Source organism: Octopus sinensis, linkage group LG10, assembly GCF_006345805.1.
Source record: "Octopus sinensis linkage group LG10, ASM634580v1, whole genome shotgun sequence".
Lineage (NCBI taxonomy): Eukaryota > Metazoa > Mollusca > Cephalopoda > Octopoda > Octopodidae > Octopus > Octopus sinensis.
Window position 1 is genome coordinate 75390999 of NC_043006.1, and position 22290 is coordinate 75413288.

General features: G+C 37.3%; 1 protein-coding gene across 6 annotated transcripts in view; it reads left to right on the forward strand.

The window, feature by feature from the left end:
• The window catches only part of LOC115216820 (solute carrier family 12 member 2), a 371203-nt gene that overhangs the window by 278573 nt on the left and 70340 nt on the right, over positions 1-22290 (forward strand). For all 6 annotated transcript variants that reach the window (XM_036506827.1, XM_029786404.2, XM_036506823.1 and 3 more), the window contains 13 exons: positions 3131-3262; positions 4194-4365; positions 6563-6702; positions 10130-10240; positions 13012-13123; positions 13733-13857; positions 14016-14300; positions 16213-16320; positions 17852-17975; positions 18181-18282; positions 19715-19870; positions 21014-21113; positions 22045-22156. In XM_036506827.1, coding sequence (XP_036362720.1) covers positions 3131-3262; positions 4194-4365; positions 6563-6702; positions 10130-10240; positions 13012-13123; positions 13733-13857; positions 14016-14300; positions 16213-16320; positions 17852-17975; positions 18181-18282; positions 19715-19870; positions 21014-21113; positions 22045-22156 — 1779 coding nt within the window. The remainder of the gene's footprint in view (positions 1-3130; positions 3263-4193; positions 4366-6562; positions 6703-10129; positions 10241-13011; positions 13124-13732; positions 13858-14015; positions 14301-16212; positions 16321-17851; positions 17976-18180; positions 18283-19714; positions 19871-21013; positions 21114-22044; positions 22157-22290) is intronic.

Sequence of the window (22290 nt, forward strand, 5' to 3'; positions counted from 1 at the left end):
TCTATCTATGTTGATATATAATATAAATACACACACACACACACACTCATGTAAACATCTAGTAAGTTAGCTATGCCTCAAATATTTTTCTGTGTTGAAGTTACCCAACCTGAACAGATATTCACTCTTTCTCTTATTTATCTATCCTTTATCTCTCTCTCTTTCTCTCTCTCTCTTTCTCTTTCTCTCTCTCTCTCTCACACACACACACAAGCGTGAGTGCAAATATTATATAATACATATATGTATTGTGTGTGTGTGTGTGTATGCATGTATAAATTTTTGTTTGTGTATGTATGTGTGTGTGCATGTGTGTATACACACTGATACTTATAGCCACAATGATAGTTATGAAAAAATAGTGGCTTACAAAAACGCTCAGGATGTTAGTGTCCACTTAATGATTCTCCACTCACCCCTCTCTCACACTCATACATACACTCACATTCCTATGCACACTTACACACGCACGCACACACACTTGTGTGTCTTTATACATGTGTGTTAGAAATTCTAGGGTTTGTAACTTATAAAGTAGTTAGACTGCAGTTACTGCTGAAATATAAACAGATTTGAGTCCACTGCCTCTTTGTTCCATGGTTTAACATCCTGATTTTACTGTAAAATATAATACTTCATTCACATTTTTTAAAATTTATCATGCATTATATTAGGTTGTCCAGAACGTTCTGAGCATTTTTAACCTAAATCTTTTAATGCTTCATCGAACACACCTGAAATGTAACACGGTTAAAACTTTATTGTTGCTTGAAGTGGTAGTGAATCTCTTCCCTGTTCTTGACTGAAAATAGATTTATTTTTCATTTCAGTTCCTCTTCATTGACATTTGAAATGGATAACCAAAAATTTCATATTTGTGTTGTAGTATATTTCTTTTTTGACTGGCTTCTGTGCTGGTGGCACGTAAAAAGCACCAACCAGTCATGGCCGTTGCCAGCCTCCCCTGGCACGTAAAAAGAACCCACTACACTCTTGGAGTGGTTGGCGTTAGGAAGGGCATCCAGCTGTAGAAACACTGCCAGATCAGTGCATTGTATTTGGTGGGATCATAAGGTAATATTTATTATGAGCTTTTCCCATGAAACCAGACCATTAATTTTGATGTGTACTGTCATCAGCTGGTTAATCTAAAACCAAAAATCAAATTGAGGCTGGATATTACCAACAGGAAAGGAGTAGTTTTCCGACAACAAAATTCCCAACCACATGTGTCTTTGGCTACCCAAACAAAGTTACATGAACTTGGCTGGAATATCTTACCCCATCCATCATATTCTCCTGATATTGCACCATCTGACTACCATATGTTTTTGTCTCTACAGAACTCATTGCAAGGAAAAATTCTTAATGATTTAGATTGAGTCAAAATGCATGTAGGTAACTTTTTGTCTTCAAAACCAGTCAACTTGTATGCTGTGGCACGTAAAAAGCACCAACTGATCGTGGCCGTTGCCAGCCTCGCCTGGCACGTAAAAAGCACCCACTACACTCACGGAGTGGTTGGCATTAGGAAGGGCATCCAGCTGCAGAAACACTGCCAGATCAGACTGGGCCTGGTGCAGCCTCCTGGCTTCAAAGACCCCAGTCGAACCGTCCAACCCATGCTAGCATGGAAAGCGGACGTTAAACGATGATGATGATGAGATGGGCAGAGGTCATTAATAATAATGGAAATTATTTCATTGAATAAGATTTATTGAAAGGTCAATTATTTATATCCCTTTTTGCCTATTAAAAAACACTCAGAACTTCCCAGACAACCTAATACTATAGTATCAAGATTTTGAAGATGTGACTGTTTGTTTTTAGAATGACATTGTAGAGTAGGTGCGAGAGGCTGGATCTGGCCAGGTTGCATTTAAAACAGTTAGATTTGGTCTAGCTGTGGCCAGTTTAAATGGTAAAAGGTTAGCGTTTTAACTTCTGATGTTTGACTTTAAATTGCTTTCTCCATACTTTGTCATCTTTATTAAGGATTCTTCAGTTGTCAAAACGCTGGCTTGTGTTATGATTGTTGGTTTGCTGGTGCTTCTGACCTTACATAATATGGCTTCTGTTCTCCTAACACATATACAACCAGTCTTTCTCCCTCTCTCCCTCTCGTTTCGTCTCTCATCTCTTCTTTCTTTCATCGCTTGTCATCTAATGTTTCCTTTGTTTATATTTCTCTTTGCTTTCATTATATGTTGTTTTTAATCAATTTCTTTGAGAATAATGAAGACTTGCAGAACGAAGAATAAGCATTGACCGAGTAATTCTACAGACATAGACATACACACACAACAAGCACAAACATATTCAAAGTACTGGAATAAATAGAGTGAAAGAATTAGTTAATTATCATAATCAAACAAGCCTTGATATTTCTACGTACCATTAAATCATAATTCTATAATCATTGTTTGAAACTAGTTCAAATGAGGAATGGAATGAATTGACTTGACATATCAAAAAATAAAATCTCTAATACTGTAGTTTCTGTACATTATTTACATTATTTACATTTGACGGATATTTGGCCTCATCTTGTTTGTTGTTAACACAACACTTCAACTGATATACCTTCCAGCCTTCATCAGGTGTCTTGGGGAAATTTTAGCAAGCGGTAATATATGATTTATAAAAACATGTGACTTATTAATAAATATTTGTAAATATAAAACCGTCCAGATTTTTGAGTACCTTATTTCTCCTAATATATATATGTGTGTGTGTATGTGTGTGTGTATACACACACACACACACATATATATATACATAGATACATGTATATATGCATACACACACACATATTAATTGAAGTGTACAGTATTATATATCCATTATAGCCTGTTACAAATGGGTTTCACACTAGGGGTTCAATGGAGTGTTAGCTAATAGTCTGATTATGTAACCCTGCACTCATCCGAGGTAGCTGTTATGGAATTAAATATGTATGTATATGCATATATATGTACGTATACATATATGTGTATCCACCCATCCATCCATTCATCTATCTATCTATCTATCAAATGTACATGCGAAAACACACAAATGCACATGCACATATATGCACTTTTTCAATATACATACATAGACATGTAATTTTGTGTTTGCCTTATTGCAGGATGATGAGCAGAAGAACAAAGTTGCTGCTCCATTATTGCCAGATGAAGAGAGAGGGGGTAAAGAGGTTACTACTGCTTCTTCAAGTGCACCTCAAGCTGCCACCAAGTTCGGATGGATAAAAGGCGTTTTGGTAAGCGTAATTCTTTTTTTTTTATCCCTGTTTATTAAATTTTATTTGATTTCCTGCAATCCAATATTTTTAGTATTTTTTTTTATTTCCTTCTGGAATTCAAATTTTTATTTCTTTCTATTTCGTTTAAGGCTTTTTCATTATTTTTAATAACAGAGTTCATAATTCAAAGGTCAGAGAGTCTCTCCAGGTTGAGCTGCCACTTCACTGCTCTGGTATCATGGGCATGTGATTAGAATGTTGCGAGGAAGCATTGCGAGGCAGATTCTTGAATTTGAGTCAACTAGCAGGAGACGTAGGGGAAGACCAGGGAGACCCCCTTTGGTCATGAATGACCATGGGATTGCACCTAGAAAGTTACCCTCTGAGGTACAAGTTCAGGCAAAGTTGTTTATGGAAGACCAGCAGTCGCTCATGCATACCGGCCTCCCCTCTCCATGCCACCAGTGTTATCCAAGAGAAAAGCAAGGACTGATACAGCTTGGCACCTGTGACATCACAACTCATTTCTACAGTTGAGTCAACTGGAGCAACGTGAAATAAAGTGTCTTGCTCAAGAACACAACACATAGCCCAGTCCGGGATTCAAACTCACAACCTCACGATCATAAGCTTGACACTCTAACCACTGAGCCAGCAGTTGCCCATGCATACCAGCCCATCCTCTCCAGGCTACCAGTGTTATACGAATATGGTCGATGCTAACCCCTGAGTTCAAATTCTGCTGAAGTGAGCTCTGCCTTTCATTCTTTCTAGGTTGATAAAATAAAGTATCTGTCAAGTATTACGGTTGATGTAATGGACTTGGTCCCCTCTTCCAAAATGCTGGCCTTGTGTCAAAATTTGAAACTCTGCTTTCTGTCTTTCTTCCTTTGTTTGTTTCTTTCATTTCTTTGATGTCTTTTGTATATATCGATTGATGTATTCTTAGGTACGATGTCTGCTCAACATCTGGGGTGTGATGCTGTTTCTGCGTCTGTCATGGGTGGTTGGTCAAGCTGGCATTGGACTCTCTACGGTGGTCATATTGCTGGCTGCTGTTGTGACAACGATTACCACCTTATCCATGTCAGCCATTTGCACCAATGGAGAAGTGAAAGGAGGTAAGGTCAGCAGATCCCTTTCTGCTGCTCACACGTTACTTATTACTTTCATTTTCTCTTTTTAGCACCTTGCATTGCTGTTGCAGCACTTTCATTATTCCACTGGTCATCACATGTAGCTGGACAGCTAAAACTTTATTTGTTGGTGCACATCAACAACATCACTACCCTATACTCAGAGTTTAATGAAGGGCACACAAAATCAGTGTTCACACATACAAACAAACTTACTCTCACACATACACTCACTTTCTCTCTCTCATACATACAGTGCTGTCTTAACCTTTTAGTGCTTAAACCGGCCATATCCGGCCCAACTATTCTATATGTTTTATATTCAAACTGGCGATATCTAGCCTCTCACACCTAACCTACATTGACATTCTTATGATAGACAATCACATTATTGAAACACCAAAGCTATAAGATGATGCTTGATTAATTCAAAACAATTTGAGTAAAAAAAATATTACATTAACAGAGTAATCTGAATACTAAAGGGTTAAGGCATAAGCATACTGGGCAGATACCTAAGAGCCTCATGAGTCAGAGGACCCAGTTCTAATCTATATATGTTGTGGCTTGCTGTCAGTATATAAATAATATAGGGCTCAGTGTATTAATTTACTTGGGGGGCTGTTATGTTGCTAAGATTAGCCCTGCACACCCATGCATGCAATTGTGTGACAGGCTTTGAAATAGTTTTTATCTAATAGTTCCAACGGTCAATTCAAGGCTGTATAATTTGTCCCTTATTATTTTGAAAATTAGTAAAGTGGCAAGCTGGCAGAATCATTATCATACTAGACAAAGCACTTAGTGGCATTTTGTCTGTCTCTACACTCTGAGTTCAAATTCTGCCACAGTTGACTTTGCCTTTCATCCTTAATAAATTAAGTACGGGTTAAGCACTGGGGAAATTGTAATTAGTTTGACCTCTTTCCTAAAATTTCAAGCCTTGTGCCTATAAATGAAAGGATTATTATGTTTAGCATGCCAGACAAAATACTTTATGGCATTTATCTGGTTTTACATTCTGAGTTCAAATTCCACTGAGGTAGACTTTGCCTTTCATCCTTTCAGGGTCACTTAAATAAGTACCAGTCAAGCACTAGGGTTGATGTTATCAGCTAGCTCCCTCCCCTATAGTTTCAGGCCTTGTGCCTACAGTAGAAAGGATTGTTTTGAAAATCAATTGAAGCAAAAACAGTGTTTCAACTGAACTAATAGTAATAAAAAGTTTAAAGATGAAAATGTTAGTTGATTTTAATGAAATAAATGATTCCCTCTTTGTAACTCCATTCATAAAATGTCACCCAAAGTCCATCCCCTCCTCACCATGGTGGGGACGTTGGCAACAGGTAGTGTCAGAGCTGTGCCGTCGGGAACTTCAGTTCCTGGTAGGGCCACCCAAGGCGGATTGGTCTGACACTGAGTGGTATTGGGACCACAACCCAGCTTACCAGTGCAAGATCGACACTACCCAGCTGGTGCGTCCCCAAATCTCCGCCGTCACTTCGCCTGCCTTTCAGACGCTGCTGCATTCGCTCGCCTTCGCCCACCTGTTGACACCCGCGTTTGCCCGCCTCTTGACGTCCGCCTTCGCTCGCTCGTACATAGGGTTGTTGCTGATCAGTATAGGTGACCGTCTGGAAGGGATGTTCTCGTCGCTCCTTTCTGCCAATGGTGAAAATCCTCAGAGTGTCTGTTTCGGTAACCGGTGGCTCCTCGGTCATTTTGTCCCTGCGTCTGCGGACAATCTGTGGCAAACAGGATGTCTCTACATGCGGGATTGTTGGGGACCGCTTGTGAAATCCACATATTCCCACGAAACATCTTCCATGAATTCTCAATGGCAAATACAATGGCAACATCAGCTTGCACCAATGGAACCGTGACTGGCTCGCTATCTCCAGTGAACTGGCGCAGGACCTTTGTGCTTGGGCTGCCATGGTTCAAGATGCCTCGAGGGTGGTAGAAGAAGCCGACTCAACCCGCCCAGGGTGAATGCCGCCACAAGTACAAGTAATTAAGTACCTTAAAACCCCCCGAAGGTGTGGGTCCTCTGTTAGGTTGGAACCCCTGTTTTGCATAAAAGTGAGAAACTGATGTAAAAGATGCTGAAATGGTAAAAAATGGATTCATTAGAAATATTCTTCTTGCATGAAATCATTGCTATTCTCTCGTTTCCTTCCAGGTGGTGCTTATTATTTGATATCCAGAAGTCTTGGGCCTGAGTTTGGTGGTGCTATTGGTATAGTGTTTTCTATTGCCAATGCTGTTGCAATAGCTATGTATGTAGTAGGATTTGCTGAGACTGTGAGAGATTTATTGAAAGTAAGTAAATGAAATAATTTTCGTTCATGACCTTTTCCTCTCTCTATAGTTTCTCGTTATTAAAATCGTACACAGTGTTGATGAAGATAAAAATAATGTCAAGTAGATACATGAAAACACCATCGATCCCTTCCAATATTTAGAATATGATAATGAACTTTTAAGGATGCTGTTGTTGCTGCTGCTGCTGTTGTTGTTGTTAATTGGTTACTATTTTGAACATTAGACTCAGCAGTTCTTTAAAAACTAAAAAAAAAAAAAAAAATGAAAAGAAATAAAAGCTGAAATCTGATTGGTCAGTTTTTGTTTCACTTTCTCTGAGCGATGTTTAAAGATGTATAGATGTATTTGTTGAGCAAATCTACACCCAGACAGTTCATTCAAACATTACAGTGAAGTATCCAATGTTTAGAGCAGGAGAGAAATAAAAGAGAGAAAACAAGAATTTTACACTCTCTATGTTTGTGAAACTTGTAACTCTTTCAGCCATTTTTTCCTAATAATACAAAACTTACTGACACAGACCACCACCAGTGTCCTTGAATTCTAATTTATCATATATATATATATAGGCATAGGAGTGGCTGTGTGGTAAGTAGCTTGCTTAGGAACCACATAGTTCTGGGTTCAGTCCCACTGCATGGCACCTTGGGCAAGTGTCTTCTACTATAGCCTCGGGCCGACCAAAGCCTTGTGAGTGGATTTGGTAGACGGAAACTGAAAGAAGCCTGTTGTATATATGTATATGTGTATGTATATATATATATATATATATATATATATATATATATATATATATATATATGTATGTATGTGAGTGTGTGTCTGTGTTTGTACCCCCAACATCGCCTGACAACCAATGCCGGTGTGTTTACGTCCCCCGTAACTTAGTGGTTCAGCAAAAGAGACCGATAGAATAAGTACTGGGCTTACAAAGAATAAGTCCTGGGGTCGGTTTGCTTGACTAAAGGCAGTGCTCCAGCATGGCCACAGTTAAGTGACTGAAACAAGTAAAAGAGAGTAAAGAGTATATATAAATTTAAAATAATAAGGGTGAAAAATTGAATATTAATTTGATTAATATCAATTTAATACTAGTGGTCTAGCATATATATATATATATATATATATATATATATAGAATGTATGTATATATGAGAATTAGATTATTTACATCAAATAAATTCTTTATCCTTAAATGAGATGCAAAAGATCAATAAACGATTGTTTTCTTTTTACTGCTTGTCGATGATTTAAATGCTATAGGCTTTAAAATGTAGGAATTGCTTCTTTTAATGTAGCTGGCATTAAAATACATTGTACAGCATTGCAGTGTCTTTGCAATCAGCTTTATCTTTCATCTTTCCTGGATTCATAGAATAAGTATGATTAATATTGGTCTGCTTGACTGAACCCTTTCATCTCAGCAAGATGTATGTCTCTTAATTCATGTTTGAGTGTCTTGTGCATTTTGACAATTGCAAAAATAAAATAGGTGAAGTGGATAGATATCACTTATGTAAGTCTTTAGACCAAATCCGCTTTAGGCATTTTGTTGTGTAATTTCGTGTGTGCTGTAATTTTTTTTTTTTTTCAATATTATTTTGCTGTCAGCTCTATCAGAATTTCTGAGAATGCTGTTTTCATTACACTGACATCTTAGCTGGTGGGAGATTATCTCTCATCTATTAATGCCCCAAACCAAACGCAAACATCCACATGGTTTATTTATGTGGTTTTTAGTTAAGGCCACTACACAATGGTCATTATAGAATCTGAAAATTCTGGATTTTACATTGGTAAGGGCTTTTAGTTAACAGAATTGGTAGAATGTCAGACAAAAATAAATTGTTGTATTTAGTTAGACTTCCTTATGTTCTAAGATCAAATCTTGCCAGGATTACTTTGCTTTTCATTTTCTGGTATTGATAAAATAAGTATCAAGAAAGTATGAGGGTTGGTCTGGCTAACTACAGAGTCTGTCAAAAAAACGGTATGCACACTTCAAGAAAGGTAAAATTTGTATAAATATTTAACTTGTATAATGTAACCCCCTTCGGTCATGAATGGCCATGGGATTGCACCTAGAAAGTTTTCCTCCGACCCACAAGTTTGGGCAAGGTTGTTTATGGAAGACCAGCAGTCGTCCACGCATACCAGTCTCCCCTCTCCATGCCACCGATGTTATCCAAGGGAAAAGTGAAGACCGGTACAGCTTGGCACCAGTGACGTCGCAGCTCATTTATTAATGTGCAAGTGGCTGAGTACTCCACAGACATGTGTACCCTTAAAGTAGTTCTGGCCCTTTGAATACAGGTACAACAGAAGCAGGAAGAAAGAGTGAGAGAAAGTTGTGGTGAAAGAGTACAGCAGGGTTCACGCCCACCCCTGCCGGAGCCTCGTGGAGCTTTAGGTGTTTTTGCTCAATAAACACTCACAAAGCCCGGTCTGGGAATTGAAACTGCAATCCTACGACCATGTGTCCGATGCCCTAACTACTGAGCCATTGTGCCTTCAGCTTGTATAAGTACCCCAATAAATATAAATACTTCTTTTGGTGTTTTATCATATTGCAATAACACTGAATAAATTACAATAACACTGAATTAAAATATTTATACAGTGGCATGTAAAAAGCACCATCCGATCGTGGCCGTTTGCCAGCCTCGTCTGGCACGTAAAAAGCACCCACTACACTCACGAAGTGGTTGGCGTTAGGAAGGGCATCCAGTCATAGAAACATTGCCAGATCAGACTGGGCCTGGTGCAGCCTTCTGGCTTCCCAGACCCCAGTTGAACCGTCCAAACCATGCTAGCATGGAAAGCGGACGCTAAATGATGATGATGATGATATTTCCTTTCCTGAAGTGTGTATTCATATTTTTGGTGGACTCTGTATATATTTTCCTCATATTTATAGCCGTTTGTTGATGTTAGTGATAATATTGAAGTCAGTGACGGTTATCTCAGGCACGGTTATTGCCATTTGTAAACTCACTCTTCAGTAATGGTTTAAAACCAACCACCGTTCATCTATAAATATCTAAATTTCTTAATGCATCTTATCTGCTCAGCCATTATGGGACAGATGTTAACTGATGTAAAGTGGTTTCAAAATAAAACACCAGAATTCTACTGTAAAATCGCTTAATTTTCTGTTATTAAGTGTTTTAGTAGATTCTCACTAGATACACAAATTTGTTTCCAATGATGGTCATTAATTCCACATCGATTTGTCCAAGACTTTGTTTTAGAACACAGCTGAAATAGAATATAGCTTGTCCTGCAAATCCATTTGCTATAATCAGAAACAAACAATCCGTTAACTATTGACTTAATGTAATTTGTCTGTGATAATTTTGTTGTTGCTGCTTCATTCTGTTTTGCTGTATCTATTCATCATTATTATCTTTTTTTTTAATTGCAGGCTAACAATGCCTTATTAATTGATGAGGTGAACGATATCCGGATCATAGGGGTGATAACGATTACTCTTTTGCTGGGTATAGCTATCATTGGTATGGAGTGGGAGGCACGGGTAAGTCTCCTACTTTTTTTTTAACCCTCACTATCTTTCTGTTACATACCCCCCTTCCCTCCCTCCACATGTATGTGTGTGTGTGTGTATGGTGTGACTGGATTTGGTTGATGGAAACTGAAAGAAGCCCGCCGTGTGTGTGTGTGTGTGGTGTGTGTGTGTGTGTTTGTTCCTCACTACCACTTAACAACTGGTGTTGGTGTGTTTACATTCCTGTAACTTAACAGTTCAGTAAAAGAGACCAAGAAAATAAGTACTAAGCCTAGATTTGGAATACTACTGGTTGTTTGGTAATTCTAAGGGTGAATGAGCTCTATTTTGTACTCTGTCACATTCCTAAACGGAATACACTTTAAATTTATGTGTGTGTGTGTATGTATGTGTGTGTATGTGGTGTATTTATGTGTGTGTGTTAGCCACTACACACATTTTTTTCTCTCCTTGTTTTTTCTGTGTCCCTTTCTGTAGAAGAGCGTAGGCTCGAAACGTAAAAGACTTTTTCTATTCCTGAGCGTTATACTAATACATCTGTTTGTTTTGTACACCACCTGTCTTCATCTTTTGTCTTTTTTGTAAACTCTTTCTCTCTCTCTCTCTCTCTCTCTCTCTCTCTCTCTATATATATATATATATATATATATATATATATATATATATTTAAAATCAGAAAATGGAGAAAATCTCAGATTAACAAACTCATTGATTGGGCCACATTTATAGCTTACTCCCTAATACAAAGCTTGACATAACATATCCTATGGCTGTTTCTAATCGGTTACCAAAATGTTGTCTATAAATAAATGCGAGAATAAAGTTCATCTTCATAGGGCATTGAAATTAAGGCAACGGGTCTTCATCAGAGTAAAATACCAAGAGCATACAATATAAACAAAAGGAAGGTCATGCTTTGTATTAAAAAATAAGCTATAGATGTGATTTAATCAATGTGTTTGTTAATCTGAGGTTTCCTCCGTTTTCTGATTATTTGCATTGGTTCCTCATAAGCTCTTGTTTATCCCGGTGTTACCTGCATTCTACCTGTATGATGTGCCTGCACACCAATGCCTGGGTATAATATGGATAACGATAGTATATATGGATATTTTATCCCTTAGTCGGTTATTATAACTGCTAACTCTGTTTTCACTTGACACACATATATATATTATAATAATAATAATAATTTGAGGGAATATTATTCCAAACTTACTGGGAAAAATTCAATTTAGAAATACTAAATCAAATTTCACAAAATATAAAATATATATAAATTAGAAAAAAACCCACCTTTTATCAATTCAAAATGAAAATTTAAATTACACCCTCTAGAAAATTACATATAATAGAAATATTAAATATAAGATAAAAAATAATATACCGATGATTAAGTAATGTGCAAAATAATAAATAAAAAATAAATAACATATATGTTTTATTTATTATTTTATTTATTATTTTGCACATTACTTAATCATCGGTATATTATTTTTTATCTTATATTTAATATTTTTATTATATGTAATTTTCTAGATGGTGTAATTTAATTTTTCATTTTGAATTGATAAAAGGTGTTTTTTTCCTAATTTGTATATACATATATATATATATATATATATATATATATATATATATAAAGTACAAAATGGGACAAGAACGCAAAACATCCAAATAGACGATACAAAAAACACTGACAGGTCATTCGAAGCCTTTAATCTTCAGTCAAGAACTGGATCATCCTTGCAATTTCGGCTGATTAATCTTGAGATTGCTCCAATCTGGCCAGCCCCAAGGAAAAAACTAAGCTAAGAGCATTAGATTCCTCGGAAAAAGTATCGAATGTGTATGAAACAAGGACAGAAAAATGGATGATGTTACATGGATATAAATACAAAAAACAAAAAATAATACGAATATAAATACAAGAAAACAATAATAATAATAATAACAGGACATAACAACAGGCATCTTTCGACTAGAGACGAATTGAATATATAGATAGAATTGAATATATAGATAGAATTGAATAGATAGATAGATAGATAGATATATATATCTGTTTGGTGTTGTCTGCTGGAAAACAAGAGTATTAAGTACCGTGGTAGAGATTATTAATATTTTATTTTGGTTGAGCTAGTATCTTGTGACTCTGAGACTCACCTGTGGGCTAATGGGATCTTCAGGCTGGTTGTATCAAATTCTAGGCAGCTGGATGAGGGATGGTAAGTAAGAAGACAGGATTTTGTGTGTGTGTGAAGAGGTGGGAGGGTTGTATGGTAGGGGACAGGACAGTGGGATGGGATTGATAAGTTATTGAGAAGGGGCAATAAAGCAGAAAAGCAACAGGGTGGGTTGTGAAAGATGGGTGTTGAGGATTCTCTAGCATTATAAGGGGTGACTGTGGAAAAAAAAGGATAAGAACAGACGTGCACATGCGCACGCACACACACACACACACACACACACACACACACACACACACACACATATATGTATACTTATTTGATGTGCTTCATCTGCCAGATGCTTGCCATCCACTAGATGTACATTGTTAGACAGGTGTGTATCATATACAATCAGAATTTGTGTTCACATTTTCAGGTTTTGCTTTCATTACTCTTATATGTTTACCCCCTCCCCCCAAAGACAAAAAACCCCTAAAAAACCCGATGTTATTATGCTTCTTTTCGGCTGAATTGCTACTATTTCTATATATTTCTGAATTCCTGAACAGCAAATGCCAACAAAACCTTTTCTAATTTTTCTTAATTCAGGCTCAGTTGATATTGTTGGGAATATTACTTATATCAATGTCTGCCTATATCATTGGAACATTTATCGCACCAAACAATGATAACTTTTCCAAAGGTTACACTGGCTATAGAGGTAAACTGTCTTTCTTTCTTACTTTCTTTCTTTTTCCCTCTTTTCATTTGTTAACTTGTTCAACTGCCCATCCTTAGTAGATAAAATATTTCTAGCCATCAGGCGGCAAGCTGGCAGAAATGTTAGCATGCCGGGCGAAATGCGTAGCCGTATTTCGTCTGCTGTTATGTTCTGAGTTCAAATTCCACCGAGGTCGACTTTGCCTTTCATCCTTTTGGGGTCGATAAATTAAGTACCAGTTATGCGCTGGGGTCGATGTAATCGACTTAATCCGTTTGTCTGTCCTTGTTTGTCCTCTCTGTGTTTAGCCCCTTGTGGGTAGTAAAAAAATAGGTAGTTATGAGGGGTATACTGGGCTTTGTATATTTTGCTCCAGTGTCACTTTGATAGCATGCACTGCTCTCTCACTCAATAATAATAATAATAATATAAGGTTGTCCCAAAAGTTCGTAAAAACTTTGCGAAAATTTGAATTTTTATGCAATTTTTAATTGTTTGTTTGGGTTTATATTGTTATAGTCAATTTTCGCAAGTGTTTACGAACTTTTGGGACAACCTAATAATAATAATAATGCCTTAAAGTTTAATGCTATATTTTCTTTATTGCAGTTGATGTTTTCAAAGAAAATTTCCTGCCAGATTTCCGAAATGAGGAGTTCTTCTCTGTGTTTTCCATCTTCTTTCCTGCTGCCACAGGAATTCTTGCCGGTGCTAATATTTCTGGTGATCTAAAGGTGGCTTTCATTTCTTCTCTTTTTTTTTTTTTTTTCTTAATAATTACTAATAAGCACCTTCCATACTGTAATTATTATCCTGTAGTTTCAGATACCTTCTTTTTTGTTTTTATTCAATATTTATTTACCTGTTCCTATTTTTTTTGTTTTTGTTTTAGGATGCCCAAGTGTCTATCCCCAAAGGAACCTTATTAGCCATTGCCATCAGTTCAGTTGTTTATATTCTTTGTGCATGGTCATTAGGTGCCTGCATTGTCCGTGATGCAAGTGGAGCAATTTTTTATGCAGCTGTGAATGCAACGATCGACGGTGATATGACACTTTATAACTCCACTGCAGAGGATGGTATTAAAAAGGTACCATTTGTTACCATGTCTCTTATGCGTAACTGCACTTTGGGTGAAGATGGTGCGTGCAAATATGGCCTCCAGCATGACTTCCAGGTGAGTTGAAGCAATGTTTTTCACTTCTGTTTCCACAGCAGTTTTTCAAATGAATGCATGTGGCCTAGCTGTGAAGTTGTTGAAATCATGATCATAAAGTCTGGGGTTCTCTTCCTGAACCATGCGACATTTTCAGTTGTGATTCGGAGCTAGAAGGACCCCAAGATGCAAACCAATGTGGCAAACAAGGTTATGGAAGTTCAAGGATCCTTCTAATGAGCATAGATTTAGAGATATTCTTAATGAAGTATTTGATGAGGAGGACGAGACAGCGACCTATGGTATAGACGACAACTGGAAGTTCTTATGGGATAATCTGTTGTAGTTGGAGCAAAGCTTCTTTGCCATTTAGGGTATCCATGTATCTACTCTACAGCCAGACATAATCTCTGTCGCTTTATTATACATTTAATCTCTTAACGGGTACAAAGCCACACCCACTCAATACTTCTCCTTCCTCCTAGTTGTGGTGGTTTTTATCGTGCAAGGTACTTGGTGAACCTGTCAGTGCTGGTGCCACACAAAAAGTACTGGTGCTGGTATCATGTAAAAAGCACTGTTATGGGTGACACGTAAAAGCACCCTGTACACTTTGTAAAGTGGTTGGCATTAGGAAGGGCATCCAGCTGTAGAAACCATGCCAAAACAGACTAAAGGTCCTGGTGTAACTTCGACCCTAGATGCCTCCTATCAAGCCATCTGGCCCTTGCTAGCTCCTGTTAAACCATCCGGCCCTTGCCAGCTCCTGTCAAACCATCTGGCTCTTATCAGGTCCTGTCAAACCATTTGGCCCTTGCCAGCTCCTGTCAAACCACCCGGCCCTTGCCAGCTCCTGTCCTGTCAAACCATCCGGCCCTTGCCAGCTCCTGTCAAATCATCTGGCCCTAACCAGCTCCTGTCAAACCATCCGGCCCTTGCCAGCTCCTGCCAAACCCTCTGGGCCTTGCTAGCTTCTGCCAAACCATCTGGCCCTAGCCAGCTCCTGTCAAACCATCTAACCCTTGCCAGTATGGAAAATGGATGTTAAATAATAATAATAATAATAATAATAATAATGATGTTAATAATAATAATAATGATGATGTTGATGATGGTAGTAGTGGTGATGATGGTGGTGGTGATGATGATAAAGTGGCCATGAACAATGCCTGGGCATACATAGATGATGAAACTGTAACATCTCAGTAAATTCAGTGGTTTTATTTGAGGCCTAGTGATTTGTTAACACCCGTATTGTCTTTAAGAGAACTTCTTCTCTTGAGGAATTTTGTGCAGCATATTGTCTCTTCATATCTGAGTGTACATGGACATGTTGAATATGATTGTACACAACTATATATATTTCAATGTTGCTTCGTGTACCTCTAATTGGTTCTTCTTTTATTATTAATATTATCAATTTACGTATGTTTATCTTTAGCATAAATGTGAAAAGGAAGTGTCAAGGAATTGTAGTGGAAGGAACTTGTGGAAGAGGGAGATCAAGGTAGATATGGGGAAGAAGTGGTGAAAGATGATGTTAGAAACGTGAATGTCATTTAGGAGATGACAAAGGACTGGAACATGTGATCAGATTGTGGTAGAGATGACCCTAACAATCCATGCAAGCATGAAGTGGGGAATGAAAGTAAAATGATGACATTGATGATAATGGATGTGGTGGTGGTGATTGTAGTGGTGGTGATGCTGGTGGTAATGATGATGATGATGGATGTGATGTTGGTGATTGTAGTGGTGGTAATAACAAAGAGCATGATGATAGTACTAGTGATGATGATGGTAGCAATGATGGTGGTGATGATGATAATACTTGTATTTATGTATACGAATGATAATTAACATATACAAATGTATGATAATTGTTCTTTTATTCTTGAAATAAATTAGTGGATTTTCTTCTCATTCACTGCAGGTAATGGAGCGTATTGCAATATTTGGACCCTTGGTTACAGCCGGTATTTTCTCTGCAACTCTTTCTTCAGCTCTTGCAAGTCTTGTCTCTGCTCCCAAGGTCTTCCAGGTCAGTCAAGTTTTAGACAACATATTGTTTCCAAATCTAAATTGTATTGATTTTTATGTTGGAATTACATGATGCAAAAACATCACTGAATGAAAGATCTGTCTCCTCAGTGGGTCATACCATTGCTGTGGATCCTCTACCCATCCATCTTTATGGGAAGTTTTCTTTCAACAGAGACTATCCATTGTGGTGGTGCACCATCTTGTTTGAAGATTAGTTCAAGATCAAGCCACTTGACTTATCTCAAGATATCTCTTAGCATAGTTTGTTTGGTGAAAGAAAAATTCTCTCTCCACTCAGATTAAACTGCACCAGATATCCCCTACTCCTGCACTCACTCCTGGCCCCACTGTGCCATTCATTCCTACCCACCTTGTACCTTGAAGGTTCACCTTACCCTCTCATAACCACTATTTTTATTGCTCTCCAGCTCTCACCTTTCCTTATTGCCCCTCTAATGAGCAGTCATGTTGCTCCTCTACAGCAAGAATCCTGTTCTGTTCTGACCCTTTTCTCTCATACTTTACCCCTCTCTAATCCTCAACTCCTTGCATAAAGTTACCGCCTTGGGGCTTGTAGTCTTGCAAGCTGTATGGTAACCTCACTAGTACTGTTGACACGTAAAAAAGCAGCCAGTACATGCCATGCTGCGAAGTGGTTGGCATTAAGGAAGAGCATCCAGCTGCAGAAACCACGCTAAAGCTGACACTGGAGTGCAGTGCAGGGCTTGGGTCCATGACATCCCGTCAAATCATTGAACCCATCACAGCATGGAACAGACATTAAATGATGATGATTTTGTGTGAAAGGCAACCGAAAATTTAATGCCTTTAAAATTACAAAAATATAAAGCTTCAAAATAATCAGGTCAAGAATAACTTATAAAGATTTTGTAAATCGCCTGCCATATTATAAGGAATGTTATGAGAAAGTTTCTGATTTCTGCCCACCCATGAAATCTGGCTTTGTGCAGCTCCCATTAAACAGTTTTTGTGGAAACTAGGTTCTCGGGTTAGTCATAAGCTCTGCAGTAATTTTGCAATCCTTTCTAACAATTCACATAAGAATCCAACAATCCCTATTTGAAAGTTTTGGTTTTCTTCCAGAGTTTTGTTTCCATGAGGAGGTTTTTCCCTCTTTCTCAAAGGCTGTCATTATTTTCAAGGCAGTACTTCTTGATACACCAAACATTTCAGCTGTTTTCTTTACTCTAGCGCCTGCCATATGGGCACCAACAATTTGATCTCTTTGAAAGTTTGATAGATCTGTCATTTTAATGAATTTCAATTACCTTTGTCTGATGATATCTGAAAAGAAACAGCAATTCTAGCAAAACATATTAAGCAGCACTAATAATAAATCAAAAAACATAAAAATAAACAAGCTTTTGATGGTTTTATAGACTTATAGATATTTCAAAATTATGATGCTATGATGCTAGGTGTTTCCATTATTTTGTCCAACCCCTGTATATATACGTGTGTGTGCATATATATATAAATGTATATAAAAATTAAATTTTCATTTTCAGGCTGTTTGCAAGGATAGGATCTTCCCTGGAATCCATGTTCTTGCTAAGGGTGCCGGTAAGGGTGACAATCCCCGAAGGCTATATTTTCTTGCCTATTTCATTGGGATTGCCTTCATTTGCATAGGTGAGTAGTAAAGATATTTCTTAATACTTCCTGCTATCTTCAATTAATTAAGCAAAACAGGATGGGAGATATTTTGATTTAAATAGTTATATAAACACTAAAATTTGCTATTTTCTTCACTTGTTGCCGTGTATGATCTATTATGTTACATAATATTATTTTTTTCCTTCTCTAATTTTTTTTCTTCTTTCTAATCTATCCTCAGGTGAACTAAATGCCATTGCTCCAATCATATCAAATTTTTTCCTCATGTCATATGCTCTCATTAACTATTCCTGTTTTGATGCTTCTTTGGCTAACTCACCGGGTACGTAATATTTTCTTGAAATAAATTCTGCATATTAATGCATAATTAATCTAGTTTAAATAATTCTGACATTCTTGTTTTTTAATTAACTCTTTCCTGACTATATTTCTTATAAATTATGTTGCCTATGAAGTGTAAACACTTCATAGGGAACCTAATTTTTCTCTGCTAGTGCCATGGTGAATGTTTTCCACCCTTACTGCAGCGCATCTTCAAGAGTAGGCATGGGTAACCTTTTTTGAGAAGCTGACCATGACACATGGTTCATAGTCTGTTGGCTCACACTACTAAAAGACCAACTTCAGGGTATATTTTTGATAGGTGTTCCCTTCAGAAGGTCCTGTGATCTGCTGTACAAAGGATATTTAGATAAAAATGGTGAGCTTGCAGAATCGTTAGCAGGCTGTGTGCTAAGAAGCTTGCTTCCCAACCACATAGTTCTGAGTTCAGTCCAACTGCGTGGCACCTTGGTCAAGTGTCTTCTGCTATAGCCTTGGACTGACCAAAACTTTGTGAGTGGATTCTGTAGACGCAAACTGAAAGAAGGCTGTTGTAAATATATATATATATATATATATATATATGTGTGTGTGTGTGTATATATATGTATATATATGTGTGTGTATATATATGTATATATATATATGTGTGTATATATGTATGTATATATATGTGTATATATATATGTGTGTGTATATATGTATATATATATATGTGTGTATGTATGTATATATATATGTATATATATGTGTGTGTGTATATATATATATATATATATATGTATATATATATGTACACCGGAGTAAACACATAAATGTGAAACAAGGTGGAAAAAAGAGTACTCAAATACCAGTGGTAGAGTAATATAATAGGTCAGTTTTTGCTAAACTGTCCGATGAATGGCAACGGGAAATTCAGAGTAACAGGTTTTGTTGAATTTTCTGCTGCTTTAAATAAAGTATATATATATATGTATGTATATATGTAAATATTTGTGTGTGTGTCTGTGTTTGTCCCCCCCACCATCACTTGACAACCAATGTTGGTGTGTTTATGTCCCCATAACTTAGCAGTTTGGCAAAAGAGCCTGATAGAATAAGTACTAGGCTTACAAAGAATAAGGTGGTGCTCCAGCATGGCCACAGTCAAATGACTGAAACCAATAAAAGAACAAAAGAATAAGCCAGACGAAATGTTGAGCGACATTTTTATGTGTCTTTCTTTTCTGAGTTGAAATTCTGCCGAGGTAAACTTTGCCTTTTTGTCTTTTCGGGGTTGATAAAATAAGTACCCGTTTAGCCCTGGGGTTGATGTAACCAACTAGGCCCTCTCTTCCAAAATTCCTGGCCTTGTGGCTATAGTAGGAAATATTATTCTTGTTATTGTTTCTGTTCTTCTTATATTTCCTTTTTTTTTTTTTTCTTTCATGCAGGATGGCGGCCAGCATTCCAATTTTATTCCATGTGGGTTAGTCTTTTAGGGGCCATTTTATGCATTGCTGTGATGTTCATCATTAAATGGTGGACTGCTTTACTCACATTTGCTGTCATAGCGTCACTGTATATTTATGTGCATCACAGAAAACCAGGTGAGTTACCCTTTCAAGACAGAACTAATTTCGCTTTCATCTTATGGATTCAACACTGTAGCCATCATTTGATGCACAAAAATCATATTTGCAGCATGACCCATAAAAACCACGTTTTAAAGCATTGACCTAAAATTGAAACACATTTACATATTCATTATCCACATTATTTACATTTGACGGATATTTGTCCTCATCTTGTCTGTTGTTAACATAACGTTTCGGCTGATGTACTCTCCGACCTTTATCAGGTGTCCTGGGGAAATTTCGAACCTCAGTTCTCATTCCTAAGGTATTTGGTATTTTTCGATGTTATGATTATTCATCATCATCATCATTATCGTTTAACGTCCGCTTTCCATACTGGCATGGTTTGGATGATTTGACTGAGGTTTGGCAAACCAGATGGCTCCATCAGTCTCCAATCTGATCTGGCAGAGTTTCTACTACCGGATGCCCTTCCTAACATCAACCACTCCGAGAGTGTAGTGGGTGCTTTTATGTGCCACCGGCATGAGGGTCAGTCAGGTTGTACTGGCAACGGCCATGCTCAAATGGTGTTTTTTATGTGCCACCTGCACAGGAGCCAGTCCAGCTGCACTGGCAACGACCTCGCTCAAATATTACACTTAATGATCACGCTCACATGGCATTATTATTATTATTATTATTCTGGTCATTGCCTGGAATTGAACTCAGAATCTTGGGGTTAGTAGCCAGCATTCTTAACCACTACACCATATGCCTGTGAGCATATGGTGTAGTCATATGGCACTGTAGTTAAGAGCACAGGCTACTAATCCCAAGATTCCAAGTTCAGTTTCAGGCAGTCATCTGAATAATAATAATAATTATTATTATAACATCGAAAAATACCAAATACCTTAAGAATGAGAACCCAGGTTCAAAATTTCCCCAAGACACCTGATGAAAGCTAGAGAGTGTATCAGCCAAAACGTGTTAACAAAAAACAAGATGAAGACAAATATTCGTCATATGTAAATAATGTAAATAACGAACCTCATTTCTTAAATATAAAACTACATTTACATATTCTCTTGTATTTATGTATATCTTTTAGTTTTTTTAACCTTGTCTTTGATTTTTAAAAAAAATCCTTTCATCTGTTTTTCTGCCTTTAAGATGTTAACTGGGGTTCATCGACACAAGCTCATGTATATAAGAGTGCTTTGCAGTCTACTCTCAAGCTAATAGCTGTTGAGGACCATATCAAAAATTTCAGGTGAGTTCTTGCAGTCTCATATTTTCTTGCCTATCTTTTGCTTGCTTCAGTCATTTGACTGTAGTGACCATTCTGGGGCACCACCTTTAGTGAAACAAATTGACCCTAGGACTTATTCTTTGTAAGCCTTGTACTTATTCTGTCGGTCTCTTTTGCCAAACTGCTAAGTTACAGTGACATAAATGCACTAGCATTGGTTGTCAAGCAGTATTGGGTGGGGACAAACACAGAAACACCAAGACACACACACACACACATGAAGGGCTTCTTTCAGTTTCCGTCTACCAAATCCACTCACAAGGCTTTGGTCAAGGTGCCATGCAGTGGGACCGAACCCAGAATCATGTGGTTGGTAAGCAAGCTACTTACCACACAGCCACTCCTGCGCCTACAGGCAGTTATATCCTAGCATGATACATATATTGTACTGCTCTGAGAAACCTTTAATCGGTATTTTTCTGTCTCAGTGAAGGACTGATCCTCTATATGGTCACTCAAACTAATAGCAATAATAACCAAATTTTATTCAGATCCCATTTTACCATCTTACAAAAAATTATGATGCATTGGATAATACTACTTATGACACTGAAGAATGATATGGAATAACCATTGCTGGAACACCTTTGATCATAATAAGTCTACTTAATCAGAGCTGACCTGGGGTTAACGACAACAACAACATCTTAACATACTCAGCACCTACCAAACTAAAAAGTGCATGAGATCCTGTCAAAGACTTCTGTAGATAGATAAACATGATTTGATCTTTGCTAAGAACTCTTTCAACTGTCTCACAGAAAATATCACAGGATATCTTGACATTTTTTTGCCATGTACTTTTCTGTAATAAATTTTTGATTTCAATGACATTCACTGCAATCCACTCATTTTTCATTGCCTTTTTTTTCAAATTTTTTCTCTCATGTAGACCTCAAGTTCTCCTTCTAAGTGGTTTACCCAGTAGCCGTCCTGCCTTGGTGGACTTTGCATCCAGTTTCACTCGTAACTCCAGTTTAATGATGTGCTGCAATGTTATTGTGGTTCGTAAAAAATTGTTTTTGTTCCTATTTCCATCAACATTATCTTTTTTAACCCATTTTCTAATCATAATCTTTGTTTCAATTAATTTTTAAAATAATGAAGGACTTAGTGTTATAAACTTTGACATTATTAA